This window comes from Carcharodon carcharias, chromosome 2 (genome assembly GCF_017639515.1).
Source record: "Carcharodon carcharias isolate sCarCar2 chromosome 2, sCarCar2.pri, whole genome shotgun sequence".
Classification (NCBI taxonomy): Eukaryota; Metazoa; Chordata; class Chondrichthyes; order Lamniformes; family Lamnidae; genus Carcharodon; species Carcharodon carcharias.
The window spans coordinates 128047775-128066204 of record NC_054468.1 but is presented as its reverse complement, the minus strand read 5'-3'; the positions used below and the strand labels follow the sequence as shown (position 1 = coordinate 128066204).

The 18430-nt window shown below is 51.9% G+C and overlaps 1 protein-coding gene across 3 annotated transcripts in view; it reads left to right on the top strand.

The window, feature by feature from the left end:
• Window positions 1–18430, top strand: part of LOC121293128 (A-kinase anchor protein 12-like) — a 378319-nt gene that overhangs the window by 345695 nt on the left and 14194 nt on the right. Inside the window, exon 1 of one of the 3 annotated variants that reach the window (XM_041215854.1) lies at window positions 10197–10327. The exons of the other annotated variants lie outside the window; for them this stretch is intronic. Coding sequence (XP_041071788.1) covers window positions 10291–10327 — 37 coding nt within the window. The 5' untranslated portion in view covers window positions 10197–10290. Of the gene's footprint in view, window positions 1–10196; window positions 10328–18430 lie in introns of those variants that run through there. 3 annotated transcript variants of the gene reach the window in all.

The following is an 18430-nucleotide window of genomic DNA, read 5'->3' as shown; positions in this document are numbered from 1 at the left end:
TGTCTCTCTCTCTCGCTCCTCTCTCTCTCGCTCCTCTCTCTCTCGCTCCTCTCTCTCTCGCTCCTCTCTCTCTCGCTCCTCTGTCTCTCTCGCTCCTCTGTCTCTCTCGCTCCTCTGTCTCTCTCGCTCCTCTGTCTCTCTCGCTCCTCTGTCTCTCTCGCTCCTCTGTCTCTCTCGCTCCTCTGTCTCCCTCTCTCTCTCCTCTGTCTCCCTCTCTCGCTCCCCTGTCTCCCCCTCTCGCTCCCCTGTCTCTCCCTCTCGCTCCCCTGTCTCCCTCTCTCGCTCCCCTGTCTCCCTCTCTCGCTCCCCTGTCTCCCTCTCTCGCTCCCCTGTCTCCCTCTCTCGCTCCCCTGTCTCCCTCTCTCGCTCCCCTGTCTCCCTCTCTCGCTCCCCTGTCTCCCTCTCTCGCTCCCCTGTCTCCCTCTCTCGCTCCCCTGTCTCCCTCTCTCGCTCCCCTGTCTCCCTCTCTCGCTCCCCTGTCTCCCTCTCTCGCTCCCCTGTCTCCCTCTCTCGCTCCCCTGTCTCCCTCTCTCGCTCCCCTGTCTCCCTCTCCCGCTCCCCTGTCTCCCTCTCCCGCTCCCCTGTCTCCCTCTCCCGCTCCCCTGTCTCCCTCTCCCGCTCCCCTGTCTCCCTCTCCCGCTCCCCTGTCTCCCTCTCCCGCTCCCCTGTCTCCCTCTCCCGCTCCCCTGTCTCCCTCTCCCGCTCCCCTGTCTCCCTCTCCCGCTCCCCTGTCTCCCTCTCCCGCTCCCCTGTCTCCCTCTCCCGCTCCCCTGTCTCCCTCTCCCGCTCCCCTGTCTCCCTCTCCCGCTCCCCTGTCTCCCTCTCCCGCTCCCCTGTCTCCCTCTCCCGCTCCCCTGTCTCCCTCTCCCGCTCCCCTGTCTCCCTCTCTCGCTCCCCTGTCTCCCTCTCTCGCTCCCCTGTCTCCCTCTCTCGCTCCCCTGTCTCCCTCTCTCGCTCCCCTGTCTCCCTCTCTCGCTCCCCTGTCTCCCTCTCTCGCTCCCCTGTCTCCCTCTCTCGCTCCCCTGTCTCCCTCTCTCTCGCTCCCCTGTCTCCCTCTCTCTCGCTCCTCTGTCTCCCTCTCTCTCGCTCCTCTGTCTCCCTCTCTCTCGCTCCTCTGTCTCCCTCTCTCTCGCTCCTCTGTCTCCCTCTCTCTCGCTCCTCTGTCTCCCTCTCTCTCGCTCCTCTGTCTCCCTCTCTCTCGCTCCTCTGTCTCCCTCTCTCTCGCTCCTCTGTCTCCCTCTCTCTCGCTCCTCTGTCTCCCTCTCTCTCGCTCCCCTGTCTCCCTCTCTCTCGCTCCCCTGTCTCCCTCTCTCTCGCTCCCCTGTCTCCCTCTCTCTCGCTCCCCTGTCTCCCTCTCTCTCGCTCCCCTGTCTCCCTCTCTCTCGCTCCCCTGTCTCCCTCTCTCTCGCTCCCCTGTCTCCCTCTCTCTCGCTCCCCTGTCTCCCTCTCTCTCGCTCCCCTGTCTCCCTCTCTCTCGCTCCCCTGTCTCCCTCTCTCTCGCTCCCCTGTCTCCCTCTCTCTCGCTCCCCTGTCTCCCTCTCTCTCGCTCCCCTGTCTCCCTCTCTCTCGCTCCCCTGTCTCCCTCTCTCTCGCTCCCCTGTCTCCCTCTCTCTCGCTCCCCTGTCTCCCTCTCTCTCGCTCCCCTGTCTCCCTCTCTCTCGCTCCCCTGTCTCCCTCTCTCTCGCTCCCCTGTCTCCCTCTCTCTCGCTCCCCTGTCTCCCTCTCTCTCGCTCCCCTGTCTCCCTCTCTCTCGCTCCCCTGTCTCCCTCTCTCTCGCTCCCCTGTCTCCCTCTCTCTCGCTCCCCTGTCTCCCTCTCTCTCGCTCCCCTGTCTCCCTCTCTCTCGCTCCCCTGTCTCCCTCTCTCTCGCTCCCCTGTCTCCCTCTCTCTCGCTCCCCTGTCTCCCCCTCTCTCGCTCCCCTGCTCTCCCCCTCTCTCGCTCCCCTGCTCTCCCCCTCTCTCGCTCCCCTGCTCTCCCCCTCTCTCGCTCCCCTGCTCTCCCACTCTCTCGCTCCCCTGCTCTCCCCCTCTCTCGCTCCCCTGTCTCCCCCTCTCTCGCTCCCCTGTCTCCCTCTCTCTCGCTCCCCTGTCTCCCCCTCTCTCGCTCCCCTGTCTCCCTCTCTCTCGCTCCCCTGTCTCCCCTCTCTCTCGCTCCCCTGTCTCCCCCTCTCTCGCTCCCCTGTCTCCCCCTCTCTCGCTCCCCTGCTCTCCCACTCTCTCGCTCCCCTGCTCTCCCCTCTCTCGCTTCCCTGCTCTCCCCCTCTCTCGCTCCCCTGCTCTCCCCCTCTCTCGCTCCCCTGCTCTCCCCCTCTCTCGCTCCCCTGCTCTCCCACTCTCTCGCTCTCCTGCTCTCCCACTCTCTCGCTCCCCTGTCTCCCTCTCTCTCGCTCCCCTGTCTCCCTCTCTCTCGCTCCCCTGTCTCCCTCTCTCTCGCTCCCCTGTCTCCCTCTCTCTCGCTCCCCTGTCTCCCTCTCTCTCGCTCCCCTGTCTCCCTCTCTCTCGCTCCCCTGTCTCCCTCTCTCTCGCTCCCCTGTCTCCCTCTCTCTCGCTCCCCTGTCTCCCTCTCTCTCGCTCCCCTGTCTCCCTCTCTCTCGCTCCCCTGTCTCCCTCTCTCTCGCTCCCCTGTCTCCCTCTCTCTCGCTCCCCTGTCTCCCTCTCTCTCGCTCCCCTGTCTCCCTCTCTCTCGCTCCCCTGTCTCCCTCTCTCTCGCTCCCCTGTCTCCCTCTCTCTCGCTCCCCTGTCTCCCTCTCTCTCGCTCCCCTGTCTCCCTCTCTCTCGCTCCCCTGTCTCCCTCTCTCTCGCTCCCCTGTCTCCCTCTCTCTCGCTCCCCTGTCTCCCTCTCTCTCGCTCCCCTGTCTCCCTCTCTCTCGCTCCCCTGTCTCCCTCTCTCTCGCTCCCCTGTCTCCCTCTCTCTCGCTCCCCTGTCTCCCTCTCTCTCGCTCCCCTGTCTCCCTCTCTCTCGCTCCCCTGTCTCCCTCTCTCTCGCTCCCCTGTCTCCCTCTCTCTCGCTCCCCTGTCTCCCTCTCTCTCGCTCCCCTGTCTCCCTCTCTCTCGCTCCCCTGTCTCCCTCTCTCTCGCTCCCCTGTCTCCCTCTCTCTCGCTCCCCTGTCTCCCTCTCTCTCGCTCCCCTGTCTCCCTCTCTCTCGCTCCCCTGTCTCCCTCTCTCTCGCTCCCCTGTCTCCCTCTCTCTCGCTCCCCTGTCTCCCTCTCTCTCGCTCCCCTGTCTCCCTCTCTCTCGCTCCCCTGTCTCCCTCTCTCTCGCTCCCCTGTCTCCCTCTCTCTCGCTCCCCTGTCTCCCTCTCTCTCGCTCCCCTGTCTCCCTCTCTCTCGCTCCCCTGTCTCCCTCTCTCTCGCTCCCCTGTCTCCCTCTCTCTCGCTCCCCTGTCTCCCTCTCTCTCGCTCCCCTGTCTCCCTCTCTCTCGCTCCCCTGTCTCCCTCTCTCTCGCTCCCCTGTCTCCCTCTCTCTCGCTCCCCTGTCTCCCTCTCTCTCGCTCCCCTGTCTCCCTCTCTCTCGCTCCCCTGTCTCCCTCTCTCTCGCTCCCCTGTCTCCCTCTCTCTCGCTCCCCTGTCTCCCTCTCTCTCGCTCCCCTGTCTCCCTCTCTCTCGCTCCCCTGTCTCCCTCTCTCTCGCTCCCCTGTCTCCCTCTCTCTCGCTCCCCTGTCTCCCTCTCTCTCGCTCCCCTGTCTCCCTCTCTCTCGCTCCCCTGTCTCCCTCTCTCTCGCTCCCCTGTCTCCCTCTCTCTCGCTCCCCTGTCTCCCTCTCTCTCGCTCCCCTGTCTCCCTCTCTCTCGCTCCCCTGTCTCCCTCTCTCTCGCTCCCCTGTCTCCCTCTCTCTCGCTCCCCTGTCTCCCTCTCTCTCGCTCCCCTGTCTCCCTCTCTCTCGCTCCCCTGTCTCCCTCTCTCTCGCTCCCCTGTCTCCCTCTCTCTCGCTCCCCTGTCTCCCTCTCTCTCGCTCCCCTGTCTCCCTCTCTCTCGCTCCCCTGTCTCCCTCTCTCTCGCTCCCCTGTCTCCCTCTCTCTCGCTCCCCTGTCTCCCTCTCTCTCGCTCCCCTGTCTCCCTCTCTCTCGCTCCCCTGTCTCCCTCTCTCTCGCTCCCCTGTCTCCCTCTCTCTCGCTCCCCTGTCTCCCTCTCTCTCGCTCCCCTGTCTCCCTCTCTCTCGCTCCCCTGTCTCCCTCTCTCTCGCTCCCCTGTCTCCCTCTCTCTCGCTCCCCTGTCTCCCTCTCTCTCGCTCCCCTGTCTCCCTCTCTCTCGCTCCCCTGTCTCCCTCTCTCTCGCTCCCCTGTCTCCCTCTCTCTCGCTCCCCTGTCTCCCTCTCTCTCGCTCCCCTGTCTCCCTCTCTCTCGCTCCCCTGTCTCCCTCTCTCTCGCTCCCCTGTCTCCCTCTCTCTCGCTCCCCTGTCTCCCTCTCTCTCGCTCCCCTGTCTCCCTCTCTCTCGCTCCCCTGTCTCCCTCTCTCTCGCTCCCCTGTCTCCCTCTCTCTCGCTCCCCTGTCTCCCTCTCTCTCGCTCCCCTGTCTCCCTCTCTCTCGCTCCCCTGTCTCCCTCTCTCTCGCTCCCCTGTCTCCCTCTCTCTCGCTCCCCTGTCTCCCTCTCTCTCGCTCCCCTGTCTCCCTCTCTCTCGCTCCCCTGTCTCCCTCTCTCTCGCTCCCCTGTCTCCCTCTCTCTCGCTCCCCTGTCTCCCTCTCTCTCGCTCCCCTGTCTCCCTCTCTCTCGCTCCCCTGTCTCCCTCTCTCTCGCTCCCCTGTCTCCCTCTCTCTCGCTCCCCTGTCTCCCTCTCTCTCGCTCCCCTGTCTCCCTCTCTCTCGCTCCCCTGTCTCCCTCTCTCTCGCTCCCCTGTCTCCCTCTCTCTCGCTCCCCTGTCTCCCTCTCTCTCGCTCCCCTGTCTCCCTCTCTCTCGCTCCCCTGTCTCCCTCTCTCTCGCTCCCCTGTCTCCCTCTCTCTCGCTCCCCTGTCTCCCTCTCTCTCGCTCCCCTGTCTCCCTCTCTCTCGCTCCCCTGTCTCCCTCTCTCTCGCTCCTCTGTCTCCCTCTCTCTCGCTCCTCTGTCTCCCTCTCTCTCGCTCCTCTGTCTCCCTCTCTCTCGCTCCTCTGTCTCCCTCTCTCTCGCTCCTCTGTCTCCCTCTCTCTCGCTCCTCTGTCTCCCTCTCTCTCGCTCCTCTGTCTCCCTCTCTCTCGCTCCTCTGTCTCCCTCTCTCTCGCTCCTCTGTCTCCCTCTCTCTCGCTCCTCTGTCTCCCTCTCTCTCGCTCCTCTGTCTCCCTCTCTCTCGCTCCTCTGTCTCCCTCTCTCTCGCTCCTCTGTCTCCCTCTCTCTCGCTCCTCTGGCTCCCTCTCTCTCGCTCCTCTGGCTCCCTCTCTCTCGCTCCTCTGGCTCCCTCTCTCTCGCTCCTCTGGCTCCCTCTCTCTCGCTCCTCTGGCTCCCTCTCTCTCGCTCCTCTGGCTCCCTCTCTCTCGCTCCTCTGGCTCCCTCTCTCTCGCTCCTCTGGCTCCCTCTCTCTCGCTCCTCTGGCTCCCTCTCTCTCGCTCCTCTGGCTCCCTCTCTCTCGCTCCTCTGGCTCCCTCTCTCTCGCTCCTCTGGCTCCCTCTCTCTCGCTCCTCTGGCTCCCTCTCTCTCGCTCCTCTGGCTCCCTCTCTCTCGCTCCTCTGGCTCCCTCTCTCTCGCTCCTCTGGCTCCCTCTCTCTCGCTCCTCTGGCTCCCTCTCTCTCGCTCCTCTGGCTCCCTCTCTCTCGCTCCTCTGGCTCCCTCTCGCTCGCTCCTCTGGCTCCCTCTCGCTCGCTCCTCTGGCTCCCTCTCGCTCGCTCCTCTGGCTCCCTCTCGCTCGCTCCTCTGGCTCCCTCTCGCTCGCTCCTCTGGCTCCCTCTCGCTCGCTCCTCTGGCTCCCTCTCGCTCGCTCCTCTGGCTCCCTCTCGCTCGCTCCTCTGGCTCCCTCTCTCTCGCTCCTCTGGCTCCCTCTCTCTCGCTCCTCTGGCTCCCTCTCTCTCGCTCCTCTGGCTCCCTCTCTCTCGCTCCTCTGGCTCCCTCTCTCTCGCTCCTCTGGCTCCCTCTCTCTCGCTCCTCTGGCTCCCTCTCTCTCGCTCCTCTGGCTCCCTCTCTCTCGCTCCTCTGGCTCCCTCTCTCTCGCTCCTCTGGCTCCCTCTCTCTCGCTCCTCTGGCTCCCTCTCTCTCGCTCCTCTGGCTCCCTCTCTCATTCTCCCCTGTCTGTCTCTCTCCTCTGTCTCTCTCTCTCTCCTCTGTTTCTCTGGCTCCTCTGTCTCTCGCTCCTCTGTCTCTCTCTCTCTCGCTCCTCTGCCTCTGTGTCTCTCTCTCTCCTCTGTGTGTGTCTCTCTCTCTCTCTCTCTCCTCTGTCTGTCTGTCTCTCTCTCCCTCTCCTCTGTCTCCCATACAAAGAGGCCCCTCCAACCTGTTAAAAGGCACTGGCTTTTTGCTATAACCCGTTTTCTGTTCTGTAGTCAGTTAAACTAAACTAGGAGATAAAAACAAAAAAACTGCGGATGCTAAACTAGGTGTTTGATTTACATTATTTGGCTGTTTAATGACTTGTTGTTTTACTCTCCCTTCTCCCAATACACATTTTTCCACCAATAAGCTGCAGTTCATTGAGTCTGCTCTCCAAACTGGTCTTTAGTTGGCCTACTACTTCCTCTTACCCATCACCTAAAATTGTGCATAAGTAAACCACTTTTTAAGAAAAACTGAAGTGTTCATGTCACGCTGTTTTCAATGTTCTCACATATTAGTTCATAATGGGGGACCCCCCTGCAGGTTCAATTAATCTGGCCATGTATTGCTCTTGCTATAACATCAGTCTGATGTATTTTGCATGAACTCTTGTTGAGTCATGTTAACAACCAATGGCCCAAGGTCTTTAATCGTTCAATGCTGCCATCTACTGTTGTAGAGTTTCAGCTTCATAAGGGAAAGCAATCTGTCCAAATATTTATAATATCCTCTGCACCACCTCGGAAAGAAACTGGATACCAACCTCGAGTGGAGTACGTATGACCTATGTTTGTTAAAAGCACTTGGTATTACTTGCAGACTGGGGCACTTCAGGAATTGGCTAATGTTTTGTAAAATGAAACATAGCTTTTAAAAGCTATGTAACTTTCCCTTTGTGTGTCTCTCTCTCTTTGCAGAGATGAGATTAAATGTTTGAGATTTAGATTGGAGGAGGAGAAATGTCTTGGGATTTTGCGGTTGTGGAATTTTCTTCCAGGTTTAGAATTGGAGTAAGAAAACCACTTAAGTTCAGGATTAGTGATAGTGGATATGTGATTAGAAGTATCCCTTAGAGTGATGGGTAAACGCCAAAGCAGATCGACTTGCAGGGCTATATGGCCTCTTTGTGATACAAATTAGACACTTTTATGTACACTTGGGTTTTTCTGAGATACTCTCCCTCATCAGTGCCTTGCCTCCGACTCATTTGGAGGTCAGCCAACCTGGCTTTGGAAGACTGTCTCAATTCCACTCTCAGGCCCCCCTCACCACTTATAAGCCTCCATGTTAGAGCTGCAAGGCTGTGGTTTCTGGCTTAGATTTTGGAACAAGTTAAGTAAGTATTTGGCAATTCCTAGCCTGGTCCCCTTGCTATCAAATCTCATTCAATCCTCACCAGCTTGCTAAACCTAACTCCATCACTAGGAATAGGGAAGACACAACAAAATGAAGGGATTTCCAGTGGAGATGTGGTTGACCCCCTTGTAATGTGGGTGTCCTCCATAAATCGTATCAGACTTTAATAGTTTCTGCCTTTGAACAGTGGATACCCAACCAATGGGCGTGGGGACAGACATCCATTTTACAAATAAGTGGAAGCTAGTTTGGGAAGCCCACTGTTATACATCACTGAAATCCTGGCATGAGCCTCAACAATAATACTTGTATTTATTTAATGCATATTGGAAAGACCTAAGATGCTCCACAGTAACCATCTAATACAGAGACAAGTTCAGAGATATTGGGCCAGATGATCAAAAGCTTAGTGTTAAAAATCAGCCAGGCAATGAAGGATAGAAAACCAGAGCCTGGACTTTTATCTCTAAGTAAAAGCTTATTATGCATTGCGTTCATCACCCCCTCTTTCAGTCTGCTCCTGTATACGTTGAATCCCCAATTAATACCTACAATGACTTCACAGAAATTCAAATGAAGCACAGAGGCAGTGGATCAGATGGTCCTAACTTTGTTGACAAAATCCACAAGCTCCTCGCATTTATTGCTCTAAATTTCCCCAACAACACTTGCTGAGTAAAATCTGTGCTTCAGACACCTTAATCGAACAAGTATGAACATACACTAGAGAGGAACTGTTGGTGCAGGGTGCTGTCTTTGTCACGGTCCTGTGATGCTTTTGGAGCAAACGTTAATTACTGTTGGACCTTGTGTCAGATGGCAAACTCTGTGCGCAGTCTGTGAACAGTCTACTCTCCCTTTGAACAAGTTGTAATTAATTTAACAGTTAGGTGGGTGCTGCACTGTTTGAAGTGTTCATTTGAATTTCTGTGCAGTCATTGTAGATGAGCAACTTAGGCAATAAAGCAGGCAGTGATGAGTTTGCAGTCTGTTGCATTTTTGAAGTGCAAGTATTTATCTTAATGTCTCCTTCAAGCACTAATCTATATATTACTGCCAGCCATAGCCTTAGCACTTAGCCTCTGAATCAGAAGGTCATGGATTCAAGCCATACTCCAGAGACTTGAGCACATAACCCAGACAAACACTTTAACAGCAGTACTGAGGGAGTGCTGCACTGTTGGGAGGTGCCATCTTTCGGATAAGACATTAACCAAGACCTCATCAGCCCTCTTTGGTGGGTGTAAAAGATCCTAAGGCACTGTTTTGAAGAAGAGCAAAGGCCAAAGTTTATCCCTCAACCAACAGCACAAATTGGCAGCCACGTTTCCCAAGGCATCACAGGGCTGTTACAAAGATAGTACCCTTCACCGGCAGTTCCTCTCTAGCGTACGTGAATAATTGTTCTCTCCAAAGGGGTCTGAAGTGCAGATCTTACTCAGCAAGGGAAATTTAGAGAAATAAGTCCTGTCCATCCGCCCCCCCAAGTCCTGTCCATCCGCCCCCCCAAGTCCTGTCCATCCGCCCCCCCAAGTCCTGTCCATCCGCCCCCCCAAGTCCTGTCCATCCGCCCCCCCAAGTCCTGTCCATCCGCCCCCCCAAGTCCTGTCCATCCGCCCCCCCCAAGTCCTGTCCATCCGCCCCCCCCAAGTCCTGTCCATCCGCCCCCCCAAGTCCTGTCCATCCGCCCCCCCAAGTCCTGTCCATCCGCCCCCCCAAGTCCTGTCCATCCGCCCCCCCAAGTCCTGTCCATCCGCCCCCCCAAGTCCTGTCCATCCGCCCCCCCAAGTCCTGTCCATCCGCCCCCCCAAGTCCTGTCCATCCGCCCCCCCAAGTCCTGTCCATCCGCCCCCCCAAGTCCTGTCCATCCGCCCCCCCAAGTCCTGTCCATCCGCCCCCCCAAGTCCTGTCCATCCGCCCCCCCAAGTCCTGTCCATCCGCCCCCCCAAGTCCTGTCCATCCGCCCCCCCAAGTCCTGTCCATCCGCCCCCCCCAAGTCCTGTCCATCCGCCCCCCCAAGTCCTGTCCATCCGCCCCCCCCAAGTCCTGTCCATCCGCCCCGCCCCCCCCCCAAGTCCTGTCCATCCCCCCCCCCCACCAAGTCCTGTCCATCCCCCCCCCCCACCAAGTCCTGTCCATCCCCCCCCCACCAAGTCCTGTCCATCCCCCCCCCCCCCACCAAGTCCTGTCCATCCCCCCCCCACCAAGTCCTGTCCATCCCCCCCCCCCCCACCAAGTCCTGTCCATCCCCCCCCCCCAAAGTCCTGTTCATCCGCCCCCCCAAGTCCTCTCCATCCACCATGTTGAAGTGTCTTGTCTCCTTTAAATTACTCCAAACTGGAGGTGGGGATGGGGAAGGTACTTAATGCTGGTTTAAAATGGTTCCTCCCTTCCCAACCCCCACCCCAACCAAAACAACGGCAAGCAACAAAGGTCACCTTTCCGAATTCCTTTTGGGGTTGTCAATGAATTCAAGGTCCACACCTTGGCCCTCTCGTCTGTAACCTAACCCATGACCTTGATTGTGACGACATCAAAGGGGACCGTTTTGGCAGTTGGTGGCTCGAGCAGGACTGCAATGCAGAGCCTGGGAGCAGAGAGCTGGTGCGCAGAGTTTGTGTGTGCGTGTGCCCCCGAAGGGAACCTGGTGATGACTGGGATTTGCTGCAGCGTGCTGCTGCTGCAGCGCTCGTCGGGCGAACTTTGCAACCGTCGTCGTGGTGATGCCTGGAGACGAGCAGGATTTCAGTGCGAAGCCAGGTTCGGAGCCTGTTTTTTTTTCTCTCTCTGCTGTTGTCATGGTTTTAATTTTTTTTTAAAAAGAAAAGGCTTGTAAAGTGTTTCGGTGCAGGGATTTCAAATTTGCACCTCCCATACTGCGGAGCGTGAAGAGACTCGTGTGCGGCAGGTATTGAAGGAAATGGGGTCTGTTCCATTGCTGAAGTTTGTTGGCTAACACTAGACAATTTGTCATGTGACTTTTTTGGGGTTGGTGGTGGGGGGGGGGGGTCCAAGATGCATTGTGCTCTTTGCACAAACTGGAGATGAGTTACTGTAGAGGGTGTAAGTGCTGACTGTGTGCAGTTAGAATGGAGTGCCTTGGTTATATGTAGGGATGAGGGAAAGCCTGAAAAGGTGTGGCTGCCCCCTCCTGCAGTCACCAGGGGGTAGATGTGTTAAATCTGGAAAGCTAACACCGTCAATCACGTGCATTCAGCATTTGCCTTTTCACCCCAAGTTTGCTCTCTCTCTCTCTCCTGAATTCAAATCACCCACTCCCCTGCCCCTGCTTAGATTCTGGATCTTAACTGTGTGTTGATATTTGTATCCCCTATTGCTATATATGTGTATAAAATTAAATCTTATTTATTTCTCTAATTTGTGCTACCTGCATTGCCTCTCCCATTGCTCCCAAATTGTAGCCAGTGTTTCTTCTCTCACTACCCAACGCCCTAGATTTCTCAGACATTGAGGTACACTCTATCTCACCCACTACTTTCAGAACCTGATTGCGTCCTCTCTATTCCCTCTTCCTCCTCTGGGAAGGCTGTAAGCCCCTTTAGTGCAGTGGACCATTCTCTCTTCTCTCTCTCTAGGGCCAACACTGGCTTGCTCCTCACTCACACTGAACCCAGATCTGTGGTGCAGCTCTCCCTTCACCAGGATTAATGTGCAAATTGACTTGATTTTGAATCGTCACTTACAACCTTTTTTTTAACCATCATCTAGGCAGTTGTTTAGCTTAAATGCTAATGATAGTGGTTTTTATAGGAGTAAAATTGATGTATATACAGATGCAGTAAACCTTATTCAGTGTCATCTACATACACAGGAACAGGAGTAGGCCATTTTGTCCTTCGAGCATGTTTACCATGCCTTATATTGGTAAATTTGTGAAGTGTCCTGATGAGTGCCAGACCAAAAGCTTCGACATCTCTCTTTTCATCAAAACTCCAGTTCTGGACTATCAAATGGCTATTTAGACTTTTGTTAACTATTATCAGTCTCAGATTTAAACTACAATTCACCTAGCCTTAACTACCATTTGTGGAAAGTTCTAAATCTCTTCTATCCTTTTGTGTGTAGAAACGTTTCCTCATTTCATTCCTGAAAGATCTGGCTCTAACCTTTTAGCCTATGCCTTCTAGCCCTTGACTCCCCAACCAGTGGAAATGGTTTCTCTATCTCCCCTATTTTCCCCTTAACATCTTAAACATCAGTCACCCCTTTACCTAAATTCCAGGGAATATAACCCAGTTTGTGTAATCTCTCCTTGTAATTTAACCCTTGGAGTCCAGGTAATGCCTTGGTAAATCTATGCTGCATGCCATCCAAGGCCAATATATCCTCCCACAGCTGTTGTGCCCCAGAACAGTTCTCAGTACTCCAGGTGTCATTTAACCAGGGCTTTGTATATCTATAGCATGACTTACACCTATGGGACCAGAATACAAATGGATACAAAGCAATCCGGGTCTGCACACAGGACAGGACCCGCTGTTGTGCCGCAAGAAGGCGGGGAATCTCTTAACTGTTGAATGCTTTTCAAGTACCTTAAAAACGAGCCTATTTACTTTAACTAAAAGCTCGTATCAAAAATGTGGCCTTTTATTTACACATCAGCCATTTTGATTATTTTCTGTAAACTGTTAATGGAATTTTAATGACCTATGTCCAGGTCTCCTTTGGACTTGCACTATTTCTAAATTTTCGCCATTCAGAACGTAACCTGTCCTACCCTTTTTTTATTAAAATTTAAATTGGGTGACCTCACCCTTGTCTACATTGAAACCCATTTGTCGGTTTTACCAGTTCACTTAAAAATGCAAAATGATATCGATAGATTATGCTTCTATTAACACTGCTTATCTTCGTGTCACTAACAAATTTGGACGTGGTTTTCTACCCCACCATCTAATTCAGTGGTATTCACTAGAGAAACTGAGGGCTAATTGAGATATTGGCATATTTAAGAAAAAATGAATAATATTTAGATTCATTGTGATTTATTTCTTCTAAAAGGTATCTTGGATCAGTGCTGGGGCCTCAATTATTTACAATATATATTAATGACTTGGATGAGGCAAGTGAATGTACTATTGCAAATTTGGGGATGATGCTTATCATGTCTATATCTCTCTGCAGACTCTGTCATCCTCACCACTTGCATTCCCACCTATTTTTGTGAGTGGGCCAAAAAGTGGCAGATGGAATATGATGTGGGGGAAAAAGTGAGGTTATGAACTTCGGCAGGAAGAATAGAGGAGCTGAATATTATTTAAATGGGAGAAAGACTGCAGAAGGCTGCAGCACAGAGGGATTTGGGATTCCTTGTGCATGAATCCCAAAAAGCTAACGTACAAGTTCAACAGGTAATAGGAAAGACAAATGGTATGTTGGCCTTTATTTCAAAGGGAATGGAGTATAAAAATAGGGAAGTCTTGCTAAAACTATACAAGGCAGTAGTTAGGCCACACCTATAATGCTGTGAACAGTTTTGGTCCCCTTATCTAAAGAAAGATATACTGATATTGGAGGCAGTACAGAGAAGGTTCATCTAGGTCAATCCTGGGTATGGAGGGATTTTCTTGTGAGGAGAGGTTGAGTAGGTTGGGCCTGTACTCATTGGAGTTTAAAAGAATGAGAGGTGACCTTATTGAAACATAAGATTCTTAGGGGGCTTGACAGGGGTAGATGTTGAGAGATTGTTTCCCCTTGTGGGAGAGTCTAGGACCAGAGGGCATAATCTCAGAGTAAGGGGTTGCCCATTTAAAACGGCGATGAGGAATTTCTTCTGAGGTGAGTCAATCCGTGTAATCCTTTACTGTAGAGGCTGGTTCGTTAAGTATCTTCAAGGCTGAGATAGATATTTAATCAGGAAGGGAATCCAGGGTTATGGGGAAAAGGCAGGAAAGTGGAGCTGAGGATCATCAGATCAGCCATGATCTCATTGAATGGCGGAGCAGACTCGATGGGCCTAATGGCCTACTCCTATATCTTATGGTCTCATTGGTAGGTAAAACACAAAATGATAAACACGAACTGTACACAGCAGACCAAGTGCAATCTAACCAAGGTTTGGTTACATTGAGCACAATTTCTCTACTTTTCCTCATATGCTACATCCTTGTGACTGTTTGTTTGTGGCAGCTCAATTTTTAACTTGAGCAATGAATGATAATCTTTATAATAAATTAATAACTTATTCTCTCTCTCTCCATTTTTACAGCTATCCCTCATTTAGTACTCTTAATGTGCTCCTAAAAAACCCGTGCTAAACGGAAAACATTCGCCCATAAGAAACCATGTAATAAGGGGTAGGTTACATTCCTGACCTGTAGTATTTGCATTAAAAACTCATTAGCAGCCTTGAATCTAACTGGCCCAAAAACTCCTCCTAACTCTTTAATAACTTTAATTCTTTCTACTTCCCTCCCACTTGTCAATGCCTCGTCCATGGTGGAATTTAATGCCTTCTCCCGAGGTGAGGTTAGGGTGGGGGGGGGTGCCGAGGGTATTTAATTGGGCAGGGGAGTGACAGGTAGGGATCCTGCTGTCTTTCCGCCTCTGCCCTGATTTAGTGCAGGGCAGGAAGGCTCGTTGATGGCCTCCCTGCCCTGTCACCAATTGAGGCCCTTAAGTGGGCAATAAATACCCATTTACTCTCATCCTGCCACTGGTATTCAACCGGGCACGGGCAGAGGACTCTCCATGCAGGAAGCCTGAAACGCAAAACTCTGTTGGCATCAGTGGTGGGGCTGGGTAGGGGGGGGGATGGTTCCAGCTGAGAGCCATAGTTCTGTTCTTGTTGACAACTTCCATTCCACCCTCACTCACTCACCTTTGGCCTGGGGTCCGTTGGGCCTCTGGTGGATGCATTACTGGCAGCTGCTACTGCTCTCGTTGCCTGCAGCAGATAACTGCCAGCCTGTTTGGCAGGCAGCTCTCGGGTGGGGGTGGGGATAGCCCTCTGCCCCGGGGAAGGCCTTCCGCTAGCCCCGCTGGCCTTCTCAAAAGGAGGTAATGTGGGGCTCTTGCCCATTGTCTACCCCCATCACCTGCATTAAATACCACCCACTTGCTGCTTCCCACCTCTGAACTCTCACTTTGAGCGAGCACTCGGGAAGGTCAGGGAGGGAAGTGACGATTTGGAGTGAGTCAGTGAGCAGACTGCAGGAAAGACCATTATGGGCCGCAAGTGACCTAGGGCCACGTATACCTCGGATCTTTGCGGAACACCATTGCTCAGTCTGCAAGCATGATGCCGGCCTTCCTGTCGCTTGCCATTTCAATTCACCATATTGCTGTTGTGCCCATAGCTCTGTTCTTGGCTTGCTACAATGTTCCAGTGAAGCTCGATGCAAACCAGGAGGAACAACATCTCATCTTCTGATTAGATACTTTGCAGCCTTCTGGACCCAGCATTGAGTCCAACAACTTCACACGATGAAGTTTTGACAGAAGTTTTTTCCCTGCCTCCCCACAGAGTCAGTCTCCAGCAATACCTCTGATTTAATTCGTTACTATATGCAGTGAATAGCTGAGGCCCCAACACACTCTTGCAGGACACGACCAGTCAATTCCTGTCTATTTTCCACGTGTTCAATCACCCTTAATTATAAACTTTAATCCTCCATCAGCGTTAGGCTGTTTGGTCTACAGTTCTCTGGTCTCCTTCTATCACCTTGAATAGTGGAATGAGATGAACAGTTTTCCAGTTTTAAAGGAATAGTTTCCAAATTGAGGGAAATTGGGAAGATTGCTGTTAGGGCCTCTATAATTTTCTCACTTTCTTCATTTAAAACCTGTGATGGGAACCATCTGGTCCTGTGGATTTGTCACTTTAGCGCTATTATTTTCCTCTTTGCTGCTGTTTTTCTTACGTTATGTTAAATTTGGTGAGCTCCTCTCCCTGATTCGATATTAGTTTCCTTGGGACACCTCGTATGCTTACCTCTATTGGTAAGCAATGCTGCAGAGTAATTATTCAACATGCCTACAATTTCCTCACTTTCATTGATGACATCATTCAGTTTTCAAGGGGCCTATGTTGCTCCTGACCAGCCTCCTTTTCCCCAATGTAAAGGAATATTTTTGTTTTGATTTTGATATCCCTTATAAATTTCCTTTCCACAGTTTTTACTATCTGTTTTGCAAGAACTGGCAAAGATATAAAGAGCAATCTTTTCATATGCTTTTTCTTTAGTTTTATGTTGTTTCTGGTCTTTTTCAGTTGTTCATGGCCTTTTTTGGCAAGCAGTGCTCTCGCCCCTTAGGAGTGTAAACTGGTTCCCTTTTAGAAGGGAACGAATTCTTTTGTGAATGTCTCCCACTGATCATTTGTCATTTGGCCCATGTAGATTTGCTCAGTTTATTGTTGACTGTCTTTGCCTCAGTCATGTTGAAGTGATTATCCGACAACAGGAGACTGACTCTCCTGTCTAGCCTGTTCCTTCCATTGAAAATGGACAACAACATACCGTGCTCAATCGCACATTATTAATGGAGTCACGTAAATGTCACTGAGTGATATTGGTGCAGCCTGCATGCAAATTCAGTAGCTAAGATACATCCATAGCTTTTACATCCATTCGTAGTCTCTACTGCCCATGTCACCCCCATTTCTCCAGCTCTACAACCCAACAAAAACTGTGCACTCCCCTACTCCCTTTGCACTACCATTGGCAACCATATCTTCAACCGTCTAGGTCCTAAGCTTTGGAATTCCCTTCAACCAACCAATCTTTTTGTTTTTATTCACCGTTCATAATATATCCTTTGGTTTAATGTTGATTTATTGTCTGATTGCACCCTGTTGTAAATTACCGTTGGTTGAACCTTTTGTTAAAGGTGCTATATAAGTGCAAGTTGATGCGCTGTGGATATGCTACTGTAGGCATTAGATTGGCTTTCTGTGTACCAGTCCATTAAATCACTGATCTTCTCAGGTTATTGAAGTTTGCTGGCAATGACGCTAACATGTATTTACATAGTTTTTCTTTAAGAATTGAGATGGTTGGTATTGTGCAAATAGACTTCCAAAAGGTATTTGGCGAAGTACCACATAATAGACTTGTTAGCAAAATTAAAGCCTGTAGGATTAAGTTGACACTGATGGCGTCAATACAAAGTTGGAAAAAGAACAGGAGGAGATTGAAAACCATTCACCACCAGACTGGAGGGAGCTATACTCTGGTGTTTCCCAAAGATGCCGCTGGTATTAGAACCACTGTTACCCTTGATGTATTTAATGACCTGGACTTTGGTATACAGGACTATAATTTCAAGATTTGCAGATGACATGAAGCTCAAAAGTAGTGAGGAAGATGGTGACAGACTTCAGTGCATCAAAAGGGAAGACATAGAAGGTGAAATTTAAGTGAAGTGATTTGTTAGGAAGACTGAAGAGAGGCAGTAAAATTAAATGGTATTATTTTAAAGAGGATGCAGGAACTGGGAGACCTGCAGACATACGCACATAAATCTTTGATAGTGACAGAGCAAATTCAGAAAATAGTTCAAGCATTTGGAATCCTTGGCTTTATTAATGGAGGAATAGTAGGAGGATAAAAAGTTATGTTAAGCATTTATAAAATGCTGGCTAGGCCTAGGATGGAGTATTGTATTCATTTCTGGGCATCATGCTTCAGGAAGGACTTCAAGGCCTCAGAGGGTGCAGAGAAGAATTACGAGAATGGGACCTGGGCTAAGAGACTTCAGCAATATGGAGGAGGTGGGGTTCTCCTTGGAGCAGAGGAAAATGAGAGGACTTTTGACAGACATGTTCAAAATCATCACTAGTTTGGATAGAGTAAATTGAGGAAAGTGGCATAAGGGTCAGTGACCAGAGGAGGCAGACTTAAAGGGATTGGCAAAAGAACCAGGGATGACATGAGGAAACCTTTTTGTTGTATAGTGAGTTGTGGTGTGGAATTCTTTTTATTCATTCATGGGATGTGGGCTTCGCTGGTTAGGCCAGCATTTATTACCCATCCCTAATTGCCCTTAAGAAGATGGTGAGCTGCCGCCTTGAACCGCTGCAGTCCATATGGTGTAGGTACACCCACAGTGCTGTTACGGAGGGAGTTCCAGGATTTTGACCCAGTGACAGTGAAGGAACAGCGATATATTTCCAAGTCAAGATGGTACGTGGCTTAGAGGAATTTGCAGGTGCTAATGTTTCCATCGGTCTGCTGCCCTCGTGCTTCTATGGATGGAAGCAAATTCAATAGTAACTTTCAAAAGAGAATTGGATAAATACTTGAAAGGATAGAATTACAGAGCTATGGGGAAAGTACGGGAGTTGGACTAATTTGATTGCTTTATCAAGAAGCCAGAACAGGCAGGATGGGCCGAATTACCACCACCCATATCATTTCATGATTCAACGTTAGCAGCTTTAATGTAGCGCAATGTTGCAAGGAGGCTTTGAAGCAGAGGATTGTGGAGCAAGCCAAAGGGCATGAGGGTTTGATTGAATGTCTGAACTGAAGGATTGGTTCCCTGGTTGGTTGGGGCATGGGGTGTGGGATCATCATTAGATGAGCAGAAGTTGGTGAGGCAAATAGGGGTTCACTGGGGAAAGGCTTAAAGAAGGACTTGAAGATGAGGGTAACTCTTAATAACTCCAGCTCCAAATTCGAGTTTGATGATGGCACTGCACCACTACAGCTGAACACCAACTGGAGAAGTTGCCAGATCAGAGGTCCTAAGAGCCTGAAGAACAACAAAGGCACCTGGGATCAACGAGATACCAGCAGAGCTATTGAATCAGGACAAGAACACTGTCACACAGAGCTTGTGGACCTCTTCAAGATCTAGACTGCGGACGATATCCCGGATGACTGGAAATGAGGATTAATT